The sequence below is a fragment of the Betta splendens genome, chromosome 8 (assembly GCF_900634795.4).
Source record: "Betta splendens chromosome 8, fBetSpl5.4, whole genome shotgun sequence".
Lineage (NCBI taxonomy): Eukaryota > Metazoa > Chordata > Actinopteri > Anabantiformes > Osphronemidae > Betta > Betta splendens.
The window spans coordinates 14,779,111-14,795,338 of record NC_040888.2 but is presented as its reverse complement, the minus strand read 5'-3'; the positions used below and the strand labels follow the sequence as shown (position 1 = coordinate 14,795,338).

The following is a 16,228-nucleotide window of genomic DNA, read 5'->3' as shown; positions in this document are numbered from 1 at the left end:
TTATATATAGCTCCAATTCACAACAGATTTATCTCAATGCACTTTACAAGGTAAGGTTTAAGACCTGACACGTCTACTTCATCAGTTTATGGTTACGTGAAATAGCTACATAAAACAAGATTAAGGACAATTATTTAACTTCTTTGGGTAACTGTGGGGGAGTCAGTTGGGCTTTGATCATTAATCTCCTGCTTCCCAGACTTATGCCATAGCCACTGAGCCACCTGCACAATACTTGCAGAGGTGTTAAAGGAATTGGTAGCAATAAAGAACTAACTGTATCATTTTTCATTTTATTTACAATTATAATTTAGTGTTAGTAAATAACCAATCAACCTTTATTTTTAAGATATATTAATGAATATGAAGACTTCTAAATGTCACCTATGACTTGGTATTTATGTGATAAAATTACATAAAGTTCACGTTTTAGGCCTGATTATCTTTTTGAGTGTACAGTGATAATAGTATTTTAAAGAAAGTCAAATATCAGATTGATGTGTTACTGATGAAGAAAAGAGTTAATTTTGTATTAGGGTTTTCTACTGAGTGTAACGCTCTAATGGTATCTTCATTCTGCCTTCACCTGTCGTCGGAATTACACGAGCGTTTTTGTTGTTTGTTTTATTAGCCAGTTGCTACATCATCTTTTGTTTGTCATTGCGTTATGCTGTAGCTAAAATAAACTCATAACGTCAAACTTTGATATGGTGAAAACAGGGTGGGGGCGAAAGAGTCACACAGAGGATGGGGAGTGGGAGGGAGCGGAACCCGGATGCTGATGCTGAGAGATGAGGAGAAGGAAGGCACAGAGGAGGAGGAGGAGTGTGAGAGGTGGGCGACGACAGAGAGAGAAACGGAGATATTACGCGCAGAAGCGGGCTGGACTTCAAAAACCTCAACATTTAGTTTTCCTAAAACCTTTTCCGATTAAACAGTCTCTTATTTGTGTGGGAGTTGACGACCTAAAGCACCAGCGGTGATATGAGCATAGCCGGTGAGGAAGAGAGAAAGAGAAGCCGAGAGGAAGACAGGGAGGGAGTCGGCTACCACCAGGCCAACTGAGAATGCATCTTCTTTCTGGAAACTGGATGGACGGGCCCGACTGCTGACTCTCGGCACACGGAGACCCGAACACCCCCACCCCCACCCCCACCCCCGCTGCAGCGGCGCTGGCCGAGTCTGCGCCGGTCCGACGCGGTCCGACAGCTGTTTGCCTTTTGGATGCTCTTCCTCTTCTTCCTCTGTTTCCTGATGCAGGGCCGGGGAGGGGGTGAGCCCAAGTGTGCACCGGATATTGGAAAACCCATTCTTCGTGCTGATGCTGTTGTGATAATAAATGATTCTCTGGACAACGACGCGTCTGCAGATGAAAGGTAGCTGCTGACCTAAGGAGGCCTGGCGTGAGAAGAAAAGGGAATGTGCAAGCTTGGGATGGTTATGAAAACAGTTTTGGACAGTAGCGCCAGCAGCGAGGAGGGGGTCCCTGATATCGACCAGAGAATGGATTCAGTCAGGGCATTCTGACTTGGGATATTTGAGACTCTGCTCTTACAGAAATCAATCTGTGGCAAACGTAGCCTTCCTGTCTGAATGAGGCTTTGCTTTCCTGCTCCACTTTTGTTGCCAGCGGAATAAGCTACATAGAATCAATCAGCTTTAAACCACTGTTATTTACAGCAGGGGACAGGATTATGTCACTACCAGTCAGACCTTACATTTTGTCCTCTTTCCCATCTTTTCTACCTTCTCGCTGAATGATGCTGCTGTAGAAAACAAGACACGAACCCAGACTGGAACATAATAGCCTATATTTTAGGCCTCATACAGTTCACTTTACAGTTCACACTCGCAGTACGGAGTTGAACGCATGGCAAACAAGTGCATGGGAGTAGCCCGCAGAGCCCGGCTTTAGGTCACGACCAGTCCTCCGCACCGCCTCTACACCACAGCCTGTCTGTGATGTGCGTTGGAGCATTACGCACGGAGCACCACTGAGCGCTTTCTTCATCTGCCTTAAACCAGGAAAAGAATTTCCTCTCGGGAAGGATGAGCAGTAAGGAGCTGACGGCCGGCCAGTCCAGTCAGTATGTGGGCCCCTACCGACTGGAGAAGACTCTCGGGAAGGGACAGACAGGTAGGAACCTCCTACATTACCTTAAGTGTTGTAGCAGCACAAATAGGATGTGTGAGATGCATCAGCTGACTCCAGGCTGGTGTGCCCCAGTTTAGGACCCATAACATCTCTACAGTATTGCCAGCTGATGGATTTATCCTTAGTCATCATGTATGTCTTAACATCTTACTTAGTTTTATTCTTCTCAGACTCTGTGTCAGCAAAGCTTTCTGAATTATTAATGGCATCACTTCCTTACAGTTTTCACACTGCATAAAGCTTCCTGATATTTAAATGTCTTGTTGCTCTCACTGTCTGCCTCTCAGGGCTGGTGAAACTGGGTGTCCACTGTATCACAGGGCAGAAGGTGGCCATTAAGATTGTCAACAGAGAGAAACTCTCCGAGTCAGTTCTAATGAAGGTACGGTCTATTTCACTGTCTATGGCGGGTGTCTGACATCAGGTGAGCGTCTGCCGTCCAGTCTCCAGAAAGGAAGGAGCTGAAATGTTGTCTATGAAGCTGTCGGTTTATGGGAACTCAGAGCCCAGTGTGTGGCCACTGCTTCTGTCTGCTCAACAATACAAAGACCTGAGATGAAAGCTAGTGCAGCTGTATCGCACCGGAGTGAAATGCATTTTAAATCAGTTTGTAGGTGAGTTAGGTCAGAGACTCATCGAGGACCAAGCATTTGGGGCAGTTTGGGTTTGTCACACTGCACATAATTTACGTTTATATCCAGTATTGATCAAAGCACACTGGGGTTTTTTTTGCTCGAGGAATGTTCACTCACTCTCTGGTGCTGTTTTCATGCTGTCATTGAACACATCACCTCAAAATACACGTAACTACAAAGAAGCATTGACACGCAAATGTTGTTACAGTATATATTAGCTGCTTTGTAGCAATAACATGATACAGATTACCACTATGCATATGTGTAATTTCATTAAGTTCACTGTCCCGGTTCTGTAAGGAAGCATTTGTAAAGTTGAGCCAGATATAATATGAGGCTATCCCTCTGCAGAAGACTTCATTACTTACAATACTTATAGAATTTGAATATTTCCAAAATACACACTTGATTGTGCATTTTTGCCATTTTTGTGCCAAACATCCCAGACTTGTATCCCTTTACCTTGAGGAGAGTCTGATCTGAACCATTCAAATACAGTGCGTGCATTTAAATGAATGTACAGTATGTAGCTTCACAACAATAGAAGACACCCTTTGATTAAGCAATTCTGTATCTTAAATATTATATTGAGCCAACAACAAAAAACAGTCTGTTGTCTGTGGGGACTGAGTCAGTTGTCCCAAAGGTGCTGCCTGTGGTTAAAGAGAACAATGTGGACATTCTAGCCAGAGATGACAGATGGTTTGAAAGCATAGTAAAGGAGGCCATTTATGACAAAATGGAAAAGGGCCATCTTCTCTTCACTTAACAGGGGGGGGGGGGCAGACCCTGACATCATTTATCGGCCACTTACAGTGCGGGATCCCTTCACAAGCAGCTTAAAAGGCGTCCAGACACTGACACGTGGCCCTAATGACGCGATGGGACATTGATCCACAGGCGACTTCAACAGTCTGCGAGGAGTTCATGACTACTCAGATATAAAGATTATTGAATCAAAAGTCAAATGTCTGTGAGAAGCTGAATCAAATAGCAACTTCATCTTAGCAAGAAATTTCCAAACCCTGAGATAATAAATGCTCCACAGTTGTTGAAAGTCATACTTGAAAGATGCAGTGGTGATAAAGTCATTGTTGTAATCTCACACATAATCTGGTTACAAGTTTAAATAAAAAATATTGCATCTTGAATTTTAAGTGTGCTAAAAGAATGTAGTTCATGAGGACTAACAATTTGTTTAGCTTTTTTCTAGCTTCTTCTTCTATTGTCCTGTAAACAGTGTTTTCAAGTAATACTAAATATGAATACTAAAACATTTGTCTTTAAATGAAATGTCTTTCTCTTTCTCTCATTTTTGCGAGCTTCTTTATAATCTTACGTTATTTTTATCCACTTCTTCTGACATTTTGGTCTCTGTCATAACTAACCTCCCTCCTCCTCCTCCTCCTCCTTCTTCGTCACCTTTCTGCACGTCTCCCTCCCTCTGTCTATCCAGGTCGAGAGAGAAATAGCTATTCTTAAACTAATAGAGCACCCTCACGTTCTGAAGCTGCATGATGTCTATGAGAATAACAAATACCTGTGAGTATTTCTTCGTTTTCACACAAAATCTACAATTTTTTTTCTCTCTGCCACAGCACAAACTTCCTTGAATCTGAAAGGTTGCGTATGATGTATGCATGATGATGTATATTTGGACCCTTTCCCCATTGGCCTCTTTTTTCTTACATCCTGTGCTCCTGTCTCCCAGATACCTGGTGTTGGAGCATGTGTCTGGGGGAGAATTGTTTGACTACTTGGTGAAGAAAGGCAGATTGACCCCTAAAGAGGCCAGGAAGTTCTTCAGACAAATCATCTCTGCCCTCGACTTCTGCCACAGTCACTCCATTTGGTGCGTGATAGAGCAACAGACCACATTTGCGTGTTCTATAAAATTCTCTGACTGTAGAGAGCCTGATTTTCTTACTGTACATGTCCCCACCATGGGCTTAGTATGATGTTATGCCATTGTAAATGATTTATGTGTGCGTGCAGTCACAGGGACCTGAAGCCAGAGAACCTCCTCCTGGATGAAAAGAATAACATCAGGATAGCCGACTTTGGCATGGCCTCACTACAGGTTGGGGACAGCCTGCTAGAAACCAGTTGCGGGTGAGTACAAGCTTGTATTGACATGTTTGTCAGGCAATCAATGTATGATTGCAGTACTAATTGTTAGTCTACTTTATATATTTTTCACATTTCCAATAAGCACAATAAGGACTGAGTGCGACCTTTATAGGTGATGGTGAATATCCTTTTTTATAGATCCCCACATTACGCTTGTCCAGAGGTCATAAGGGTAAGCAACCTTCCACTAAAGCTTCCAGTATATTTTTAACAAACACGGCAAACATGTATTAAATTGAATTATTGGGCTCTGATTGCTTCCAAACCAGATACTGAGTATTGTACCAGAATGCATCTGTTCTGCTAATGCTGCAAAGTGGCACTGTGCACGTGTGTCCACATTACAAGTTACCATGTTCTTGCATTTGTGCCCAAGGGGGAGAAGTATGATGGTCGAAGGGCAGATGTTTGGAGCTGTGGAGTCATTCTTTTTGCTCTTCTTGTGGTAAGAATGTTTTTTCATTTTTCTTGTCTTGTCTTGTCAGCAAGCACAAAGCAAAAAAGAGAGACTTATCAGGAGCTTAGGTATGACAACACCCTAAGGGTTTAATCAATCCTGTATTTTGTGAGAAACGTAACTAAAAGACATAGATATAAAATAAAGTACAAAAGTACTCAAATGCACAAAGTAGCACAGTTATGTTGAGTGTAATTCTGCAGATTTTTTCTATCTTCCTCAACATCTTCTTCATCGATCCCCAGGGTGCCTTGCCCTTCGACCACGACAACCTGCGGCAGCTTCTAGAGAAAGTGAAGAGCGGGGTGTTCCACATGCCCCATTTTATACCTCCGGACTGTCAAGCGTTGCTTAAAGGCATGATAGAAGTCAACGCTGAAAAGAGACTCACGGTGGGTTGACATCTTACTGTGGTGAGGTGCTGGCGAAGTCTCGTGTATAGTGTTGTTACGTAGGCTCACAGAGATATTCATTCAATGTTTTTAAGCAAGGTTCTTGAATTCTGCTTGATAAATGAGTTAGTCTACAGTGTGACTTGAGAACGAAGTGGTTTTATCAGTATTTGGGAGGAGGATGGATGCACTGAGGGTAAAAACACAAGGACAGGAAGGAAGAGTCCTTTGCAGCTGAAGCTTCCCATAGAGAGAGCAGGCCTGAAGAGAAACCAGCAATAGGAGGGAGAGAGAGAGAGAGAGAGAGAGAGAGACAGGGCAGAGGGCGAGTGAATGCATAAATGAATGACTGAGTGAAAAGGCTGCTCGATGGAATTCCACCACAGCCTGCTAACAAAGGAATCTGGGATATGTGATGGAAATGAATTTGCAGGAGACAGCTGTGATGATGTGCTTCTCATGGGACTGTAAAATAAAGACAGGGAGAAACACACAGTCTGGTCAGTTAGTCATTCAGCTACAACGAAGCCGATTTAATCAAAGCTGTGGGTTTGTCTGATGAGATGTTGATTAATGGAGCCTAAAACCAGGTCAGACTGTCTCTATTAGTTGCCTCCATGGAAACCACTGTGCAAGGAGGACGATTTCAAACAAACGTGTTCGAATTTAGCAACCTGAACATTAGGAAAAGAAGCCACACGTACCCAGGCTTATCATTTAGGGAGGAGGAAAGGCTTTCTCTGCCGCGTTGCATATGCAAGCCAGTTTCCCCTCTGCAGATGCACAGCACCGTGTTCCCAGCAAACCCACTTTCCACTTTTTACACGCTTGCAGAACTGCAGCTGCTCCATTACTTCAACCCCTAGAGATGCTGCGCGGCACCGATCCGACGAGCATCGCTGGATGCAGCCCTGATGCAGAGAGGGGACCGCTACAGAATGTATAATGTACAGGGTGGTGTAGAACTGGTGCAGGGAAACATTTCCTAGAGGTCAGGCGAAGTAAGAAGTAGGAGCCAGAGTTTACAGGCTGCAGCTCATGGATCTGTGAGGAACAATGCTCCTGAAATGCTAAATGTTGCCTGTTACTGCTTTAGTGTGTTTTGGTGCACAGCAATATTCAATTAAATTGAATTGAATTTAATATTAATTTGCTGAACTGTTTGTTCATTACAGTTAGAAGCAATACAGAAACACACCTGGTACCAGTAAGTACAATTCTTTTACGTCGTCTGCATTTCCCATTGCTGAGCGTACTGTACCACTGTTCACACACCGATGCTCTTCTTAAAGGGCGGGCCGTAATGAGCCGTGCCCGGAGCAGCCGCCCCCCCGACGCGTGTGTCTGAAGAGGATCCTGTCTCTGACAGAGCTAGACCCAGACGTTCTGGAAAGCATGTACTCTTTGGGCTGCTTCAGAGACCGCGTCAAACTCACACAGGACCTTACAAGTGAGGAGTGAGTAAATATAATCAACCACCTCAAACATTTCATCTTCAAATACCTCCTTAACTTGCATCAAGCATGCATCAAAAACGAAGCACAAATGAGAGCGCACTTCAAGCATCGCTCTCTTTCTTTGCCTCCTTTACTTTTACTGTGACCAATCAATGACTTGACAAAAACAGCACATCTTTCATCTTCCTCTGTCCACCCTTGCACATGATATGTGACTTCTCACTTCTCACAGAGAAGAACAGGCAAACAAACACGGCGCTAAGATAAAACCTGCCGCTGACGTATTTGCAGCGAGTGTATTTGTCTGGCAGCACAATATTTAGGGGGAAGCATCTCGGTCATGCTCAGTGAGTCCGCAGGGACGCGAGGCCCAACTCTGTGTCCTCCTTGGCTTCATACTAAACCATGGTAAACAGTGTAACTAGGCTGCAGTTTGTTAACTCACTACATTGTGCTAAATTATGGGCAGATTGAAGATGAGCAGCATGTAAGGAATACGTTTATTTTGTTTCGATATACAAATATCAGTTCTGACCATCAAACAAATAGAAGTGAATTTCCTGTTATTATGCTTTTGAGTCGCTGCTAGTCAGAACTTTCATCCTACTGTCACAATCTCAGCCCTGTTTCATTTCATTACCACTCTGATGCATTCTACAATAGTTTACAGACAAATGCTCACTGACCTTATGATTGTAGCCAGATTCACACAGTGGAAAAACTGCGTGAATCTCCTCTCTTTTTACATCATTTCACATCTCTCAACTTTTTGTGCAGGGAGAATCAGGAGAAGATGATCTACTACCTCCTGTTGGACAGGAAAGAGCGGTACCCCAGCTGTGAGGATGAGGATCTCCCTCCCAGAAATGACCTTGGTTGGTTCAGGTCACTGTCTCCTCTTTTTAAAATCTCTTTACTATCATGTTTCTTCGAGCATTTTTCTCCTCAGACCCTCCTAGGAAGCGAGTGGACTCCCCTATGTTGACACGCCATGGCCGCTGTCGTCCAGAGAGGAAGAGCCTGGAAGTCCTCAGTGTAACAGAACAAGGGTCTCCCACCCCACCTCGCAGGGCACTGGACACTAATGCACACAGCCAGAGGTACAGTATACACTGCCAGCGATGTATTATGACAGTTTGTATCTGACTGAACTGTCAGCAGCCACGTCAGATTAGAAAATGCTTTTGTTGCTGCCTTCAAAAGGTCTCGTTCGGTGAGCGGAGCATCCACAGGTCTGTCCTCCAGTCCTCTCAGCAGTCCCAGGGTAAGAGCATCCCACCACGAACATAACAGCTCGGAACCTTTAGGTTATAAACTCTTCTTCAATCTGGCCCACAAAAGTTCCCTTTTCTATGTCATTTTATGAGAAGTAATCAGAGATCATTTTGTGGTGATGATGGTTCTTTTGATGAAGCCAAATCATTTTAATCTCATCCATTGTCTCGGTCATGTATTCATTCTGTTATGAATAAACGTGGCATCAAATCCACCTGCTTGACTGTAAAACCTGAACTAAAAATACTAGCAAATTTAACTTTGAGGAGCTACAGCTACATTGAATACAGTTATGTTTATGAATGGTTGAGGACGACACAGTAAACACTGGCAGTTACAAATGGACAGCTAATATAAAAATGAAAAAGGTCACTTTCAGTTTTTTGTTTTGAAAATAAAGAGACAATTGGATTTTCTGTTTTTATTTTTGTTGTGTCCCACTAATTTGTTGTCTACTGTGCTGAACTACTTTCTGTGGGTGACAGGTCTGGACTACAGCCAGGTCACACAGTTCTGTGGAGCCACGCTGTTATAATCTGTCCAGACATTGTTGGACATTTTGTTTTTAGGTAGAAAGGCTCTGAAGACGACGTAGTCTTGGATGGCAGCGAATGTCGCCGTGCATAACGTCCACCATTAACAGTGTCTTCAACAGATGTGCTGTGTGTGCACTAATGCTCCTCCACAAAGTCACAGATGCTGGCTTTGAAAGTGTAGCGATAACAAGCCAGATGGTCCCTCCTCTTAGCATGGAGGACACAGCGTCCATGATTTCGAAAAAAACATTTAAAACTGTGACTTGTCAGCTCACAGGACACCTCTCCATTTCCCCTCGAAAAGTTAAACAAGATTGGGTTCCAGAATGTGTTTTTAGTGGACATACTAGAGGTTTTCTTTACACAGTAGTTTCAAAGTGTCATTTATGGCTTAGCTTCCGCTATCTAACCCATTTTTTAACTGATTGCTGATATCAAATTTGAAAAAGTTAATTTTTAATAACATATAAAATCACATTTGTCAGTTTAACATGATCTATCAAATCTAGGTATTTAGGTTTAATGATAGGTTTAACAATAGTGTATATAGCTCTCTGGAGTGCAGTACTGTATATTCTCTCTCTCTCTCTCTCTCTCTCTCTCATATATATATATATATATATATATATATATATATATTATATATATATATATATATATATATATATATTGTATATCATAATGTTTGCACCAATCATTCTGGCGCCATCTGTCTCAACTTCAGCCATACACGCTCTCTTCTCATTTCATGGACTCGACATGCCACCTAATAGAAAAGTCAGTGTTCCCACGCTGACACAAAGGACTAAAACACATGCACATAAACATATATAACAATTAAAAATCACCATCTTTTCTTTGGTGCATCAGATGGAAGTGTGTTGAATTGTGTTCATGACCATTGCTCATCCCTCCATCCCTCTTTCCATTTCTTTCTGTGTCTGCCCATCAGAGTCCGGTCTTCACTTTCAACCAATCAGAAGTCACCTCCACCACCACTCCCTCCTCCAAAGACCCTAAAACAGGAAGTGCTACCACCCCTCGGTCTATCCGTCCAGCGCCTGATCCAAAAACCCAGACTCTGCCCTCAAAGTGTCCCGCTGATCGGCCTCAGCTTCACTCCATGAAGTCCCTCCCTCTCCAGACTCCACGCTCCCCTTCCCCATCGCCCTCCCCTCTCCTCTCCCCCATCCCACCCTTTTTCAACTTCCCATCTCCGTCTGTCTTGAAGACCAAAAACGTTCAAACGTCGTCTAACACCTCTGCCACCCCTCCTCCTGTGTCACAGGTCACACCACAGGGTTCACCGTTACCCACCCCGCTGGGTACGCCTGTGCACCAAATCCAGCGCCCTTCCTCCTCTACCCCTCCCTCCTCTTCCTCCTCGTCTTCTTCTTCCCGAGCGGAGGGAGCTGGCGGGACAATGCTGACCCCGCCCTCTAGTCCAGGGGGAAGCGGGGGTCTGGCTGCCTCAAGCTCAGCCCACTGGAGAACAAGGCTTAACTCATTCAAAAACAACTTACTGGGGTCACCGCGCTTTCATCGGCGCAAGCTCCAAGGTGAGTTCGAAGGACACAGAGTGGCTGATGGCTGTCCTCTACCCTTTTCAGCGATCTTCTACTCACTCAATTTGATTCACATTTAGCATCAAAGATGAAATGAAATATTCCACCACACTATTCCAACACTTTGTACTTCAGTCTGCTGACTGTGATCATCTGTATTTAGGGATTTAATTGTGGGCTGTCATCAGGCTTCTTGAACCTATTTGTTCTTCTGTTTCTGCATTTTGTCTTTAGTTCCCACATCAGAGGACATGTCCAGTTTGACTCCAGAGTCTAGTCCAGAGTAAGTGGATTCACTTACACATCTGCTACTAGAGTTCACCTGTTTATTTAATCTATCAAAGAGAACTCTGGTACGGGTAAAGTAACTAGTACCTAAATGGTATCACACTTAAAAAAGGGTAGGATAAGATAAGATTAAGACTTTATTGATCCCACAATGGGGAAATTCCTGTGTTTCAGCAGCAGTATAACATAACAGAGACAGACAGAAGAAAACAGAAAATAATAGTAATAACTAATAACTGTGCAACATTATTAATAGTACAAATAAAATAAAAAACACAACAATTTGCCATAAACATACTTCTAGTAACAAATTCCTTCTGTATACAGCTATGTAAAAAACTGTGCAGGAACAGGACAATATGGGGCCAGGGCTTGTTGTTGGAAAAACATTATTGTTTTTGTTGGCACAGTTAACACTAAAAGAGATTTGTTGGTCCGAGCATTGGCATGTTGTTTCATTCATTCTTTGTGTTTTAATAATGCGCAAATTAGTTTTGTAATTACTTACACATCATAAACATATTAACACTTGAACGTAGCCTTTCTTGTTTATTTACAGACTGGCGAAGAGGTCCTGGTTCGGTAACTTCATAAGCTTGGAGAAGGAGGAGCAGATCTTTGTTTTGATCAGAGACAAGCCACTTAGCTCTATCAAGGCTGACATCGTCCATGCCTTTCTGTCTGTGAGTACAATCAAGCTCAGATAAGCCTCTGCCGCACAGATTTAAAGATTTGATCTTTTTCACCGTACGTCACACTTCTCCATTCCATTTTTCCAGATCCCATCCCTCAGCCACAGCGTTGTGTCTCAGAATAGTTTCCGGGCAGAGTACAAGTCCTCTGGTGGCCCCTCTGTCTTCCAGAAGCCTGTCAAGTTTCAGGTATCTAGACAAATGTAAAGAACACTGTTTTAAGCTGGTCATGTACATATCCAGGAGTGAAGCAGCCAGATTTGTTATTTCCACAACAGTAAAAGAAAAAATATTTTTTGCTCCTGTATCCTGTAGGTGGACATTGGTTTCTCTGAGAGTGAGAGGGAAAGAGAGCGGGAACGATCAGAGAGGGAAGGAAGAAGAGAGATGGGCATCTTCAGTGTCACCTTCACTCTAATAACAGGTAGAAGCTCTGTCATGCTAAAATCAAGGTCTCTTTCAGTGTGTTCAGAGAGCTTGATTTTATGTGTTATGTGTGGTAATTGCATACACCAATGCTAACTATTGCAGGACTGGAAAGAAAGACCATGACCCTGTCATGGTCTTTCTTTCGCAAAATTTTCGCATTTTCCTTGCTAACGAACCTTGACTATAATATAAGCTGCTCTAACCCAGATGTCTAGTTGTCACTAGAGCTGACACCTCACTTGCAGCATAATATATAAACATTTTTAACTGGCATAAATACCAAATTACAGTTGTTTATAGTTGTCAGCAAATTATGGCTGGATAGTGTCAGTCAGTGTGTTTGTTTCTGCTGCCCCTGTGTGGTCAGGAAGTGATGCATTTTTAAAAAGGTCCTCGTTGGCTCTACACTCCTCACTACGCAGGTCAATGAATGTTGATCCTGTCTCTCCTCAGGTCCAAGTCGCAGATTCAAAAGAGTGGTCGAAACCATTCAGGCTCAGCTCCTGAGTACTCATGATCAGCCTTCTGTGCAGGCACTGGCTGGTGAGGAACTCACATGTTTTTTATTGGATTTGCTTTTACGGTGGCCCACTTCTTTACACACCCTATGCACCACTACTTTCTTGGTTTGCTTAACTTTCCCTTTCCATAATTACTCCTCTTCCTCTTACACTTCAGATGAGAAAAATGGTCAACTTTCCCGACAACCCAGCACTCCTTCACGTCAGAACTCACGCCGTTCTGAAAGCGGATTCGATCGGGGAGAAAGGGAACATACCGCTGATGGGGAGAGTGGAAGCAGCAGCAGCAGCAGCAGCACTGTTTTACAAAGGTGTGGGTCAGGGAAAGACAAAACCAGACTCCTCTCATCACCCAATGGGACACAGTCTCAATCTTGAAAAGAATGTTGTGGAAGAGAGGTGACAGCCTTTCTCTCTTCCTTCCCTCTGTCTTTCCCACATTTTCCTTTTCCCTGTTTCTTTATGTTCTGCCTTGATTCCTACCATTATTCTCTAGCAATGGCATGGAGGAGGGAGAGGATTTTCCTTAAAGCTGATTTAAGGACATGGAAGTGGATTCCTTAAAAATGACTTATTTTAGGAAAAATGTATATTCATAGAGATGGTGGAGACAGTTTGAGCTGACTTTTAGTAAGCCTTCATCTCTAAACAAGGAGGACCATGTTCAAAACAAGCTAGCAGCCAGAGAAGCATGTAGTTCGCCCACTCACCCAGTCAAGAAAGCACATGTGAAACAAAACCTCTATTCAGTCTGCCAGAATGATGACAGACAATTCTCAGTTAACATTCCCTGACCTGCCAAATGTGAGCACCTAGATCATCAGCAACATCTAACAGACTGATGAGTCACACCACAGGAAGTCCCTTCTTCTTTCCACTGTCTATTGTTCAAACGTGTATTCACAAGCAAAGAATAACAGTGATGAAATCGTTCATAATTATTTATCTTTAAATGATTAGCAGACCTAATGCTGTACTTGAGTAGGAAGAAGTATGATCTGAACCACAGCTCTGACGTGGTCTGCGTTCTCTAATGCACCTCTACAGTCACTTAGGTAAATCTGGATGATAAAGCTATGATACCATATTGCCTTTAAAAGGGGGAGACAAAGTGGTTAAACCACAGGTCTCTCACAGTTAGATCGTCCCACAAGAACAGAGGGGAATAAAAATGTGGACAGGTAGCATAGAAGGACTAGAGACAAACAACTGTCCAAAAGCTACTTATGCAAACAAGTTAAAGTTCTAGATTTAGTCTGTCTCATAACAACACTAGTAAACTAACAGTCAGTAGCAGTCGTATAGGTTTTTTTTTGCACTGTACTAGATGCAGATGCTAGATGCAGATGCACACTAGTGTGAAACCTCTATATCTGGTTTCGGCCACTGTATTCTTTTATATTTCATAAGAAACTCAGCCTACAGTACCATCCTCAATAATTCAAACACTACTTATAGCCAGTCACTTTGACTGACAGACTGCTGAAGGATGAGCATTATTTGGCATTTCTGTAAGTGACAGGACAGGAAGTGGAAATTAAATTTTGCCAAGAGGTAAAACATTCGATACAGTATGTTGTCATAAGTTGTCTGGCGAAGGGAAAGGTTGAAGCATGGCCATTCCTTAAGAGTGACGTCAGGATGCTGAGCTGATAGTTTTGTCTTTTTCTGCCCTGCTCTGATCTTGAAATGTATCTTTTTTTGTGTTTGCCACTACCAAAGTAGAATGTGGCCCAACCATGTGAATGTCACAAATGTACATTTTTGTTTCATATATTTAATGAAAATGTATTTATTTCTTAATCTATTTATTTACTTTTCATGCATTTGATAAAAGTGAGATATCTTGAATGAATGGAATAGCAGAAAAGGGGTAAAGATGAGGAGATGTCACTTCTAAATTTATGAAACTAGGAGGAAAAACAACTTTCCCAAAGAAAAACTCTCTTCTCTAAAATTTTCCATTTTAGAAACTTTTGTTTATTTCCTTTTTTTATTAATGTCTGTTCCTGTCTGTGTTTTACAACACTAATGAAACACACACAAGCACACATAGTGAGAAATGTTTGTGTTGGAACAAACTGCTACAGTTGACATTATTAGAGTCAGAGTCACTCACATCTTCACTGGTTGAGCTTTATTTGTATTCCTTATTGTGTTTTTATCAACACATAGGACAAAGGGAAGCAGCAAATGGTGGAATGTTATGCATATGTGTATACACGCACACACACACACACACACACACACACACACACACACACACACACACACACACACACACACACACACACACACACAAACACAGACCTTTCAAAGCAGCAGGATTTTTCTTTGGTTAGTATGCAAGAAAATATGAAGAATGAAGCTCAGGCACTGTATTGATTCGAGTAGAAATTTCATGAAAAATAACATTTTCTAGATGACAACACTAAATTTTCCCATATGTTAAAAAAAACGTCTTTTAGCAGTATCATCATGTTTCAAATCCAACATGTTTGAATTCAACCACTGTGTCACACTACTGGCCCACAGAGCTGCTGGCTGCAAATGATAATGTATTACCTGCCATTTCCAATTAGTATGAAAAGATTCAATCAACATTCCACCATAACTTTTTGATGACACAGCAGCTGGTAGGTAAGTAAAGTGTTAACTGTCAGATGTGTATTGTACCTGCTCATAGTCTGAGGCTTTCATTTGACGTTGGAGAATCTTGCGTTGAGCTTTATTCATTGCAAAAGTTAGAGTTGGAGACACATCACAGTATAATATTTTCTGCTTTTACACACAAAGTCAGAGTCAGGTCCATCTATATCAACTTTTAGAAAGAAGGAAAGTACCTAAATAATATAAATAGAAGCTTACAAAAACTGCTAGATTTTGCTCTACTTGGAATAAACTCTGGATTAGAAGACACTGACCCTGGACACTTGACTCAGAGGTTCTCGTCACAACTGGACACTTGACTCAGCAGGTCTCTCGCTTGCAAAACTGGATTGAAAGGGTTCCCCTCATCCTTTCACTTTTAGCACCTCTCATCCATCCGCACTTGATGTTTTAATTTCCTACACCTCCATGACTTTGTATCTCAGAATCTACTCACCTCTGCCCCAACTACACATGTTGCCCCCTTATATAATCAAAACCCCCTCTCCTTGTATACATTTTATACACTCTATACTTCAAGACAGATGCTGTATACATTTGTATACAGCATCTGCCTGTTTCGATCTTCATTGTATGCCATTCTTAACTATGTAGCGTTCACTATCTTTTATCGACACTGTAGTCATGTACCACTCTTCTTCTCATCATTGTTGCTCATTCTTCTGCAGTTACAATTGTACTACTATAATCTCTTGTCTCTTACTCATAACCCCCGTGTACCCATGACCACCTCCCTCCATCTTGTAACTGTCCCTACACACAGTACAGAAGGTTTTTTCTCCACTCTGGAGAAATTCATGAGGTAAAAAAAATTAAATTTGTGAGGATGGAGGTGTGTGGAGGAGGGTGGGTTGAGGAAACAGCTAACACAATTAATGATGATGATGAGGATGATGATGATAATAATAATGATGACAAAAATGAGAAATGTCTGTAGTATAATTGCAAAACGTAAAAGTGCACTATTATGACAACGATTATTATTGCCTGTGAGAAATACTGACCAATAAAACAGAATTGGGGAAA

At 42.2% G+C, this 16,228-nt stretch overlaps 1 protein-coding gene across 3 annotated transcripts; it reads left to right on the top strand.

Moving 5' to 3' along the window:
- The first annotated feature begins 786 nt into the window (after window positions 1–786).
- On the top strand, window positions 787–16,228 carry LOC114860050 (serine/threonine-protein kinase BRSK2-like). 3 transcript variants are annotated; one of them, XM_055510865.1, is made up of 21 exons: window positions 787–1,376; window positions 2,026–2,137; window positions 2,443–2,537; window positions 4,247–4,332; window positions 4,502–4,642; window positions 4,786–4,902; window positions 5,059–5,092; window positions 5,297–5,365; window positions 5,623–5,769; window positions 6,945–6,976; window positions 7,062–7,226; window positions 8,004–8,101; window positions 8,176–8,326; window positions 8,430–8,490; window positions 9,990–10,596; window positions 10,837–10,885; window positions 11,450–11,573; window positions 11,670–11,771; window positions 11,898–12,006; window positions 12,465–12,554; window positions 12,690–16,228. In XM_055510865.1, exons 2-21 carry the CDS (start codon window positions 2,050–2,052, stop codon window positions 12,908–12,910), a joined length of 2,586 nt encoding a protein of 861 aa, XP_055366840.1. In that variant the 5' UTR covers window positions 787–1,376; window positions 2,026–2,049; the 3' UTR covers window positions 12,911–16,228. The 3 variants fall into 3 exon arrangements, with proteins under 3 accessions (XP_055366840.1, XP_040927715.1, XP_029014141.1); XM_041071781.2 differs by having other exon boundaries at window positions 787–2,137; XM_029158308.3 differs by having other exon boundaries at window positions 789–2,137; window positions 10,326–10,596.

Excerpts from the sequence above, each read along its gene's own strand:
- LOC114860050 (XM_055510865.1), top strand. The coding sequence starts at position 2,050 with ATGAGCAGTAAGGAGCTGACGGCCGGCCAGTCCAGTCAGTATGTGGGC. Across the intron at positions 11,574-11,669 it reads TCGTCCATGCCTTTCTGTCT|ATCCCATCCCTCAGCCACAG; the intron begins GTGAGTACAATC and ends CCATTTTTCCAG. Across the intron at positions 12,007-12,464 it reads CACCTTCACTCTAATAACAG|GTCCAAGTCGCAGATTCAAA; the intron begins GTAGAAGCTCTG and ends GTCTCTCCTCAG.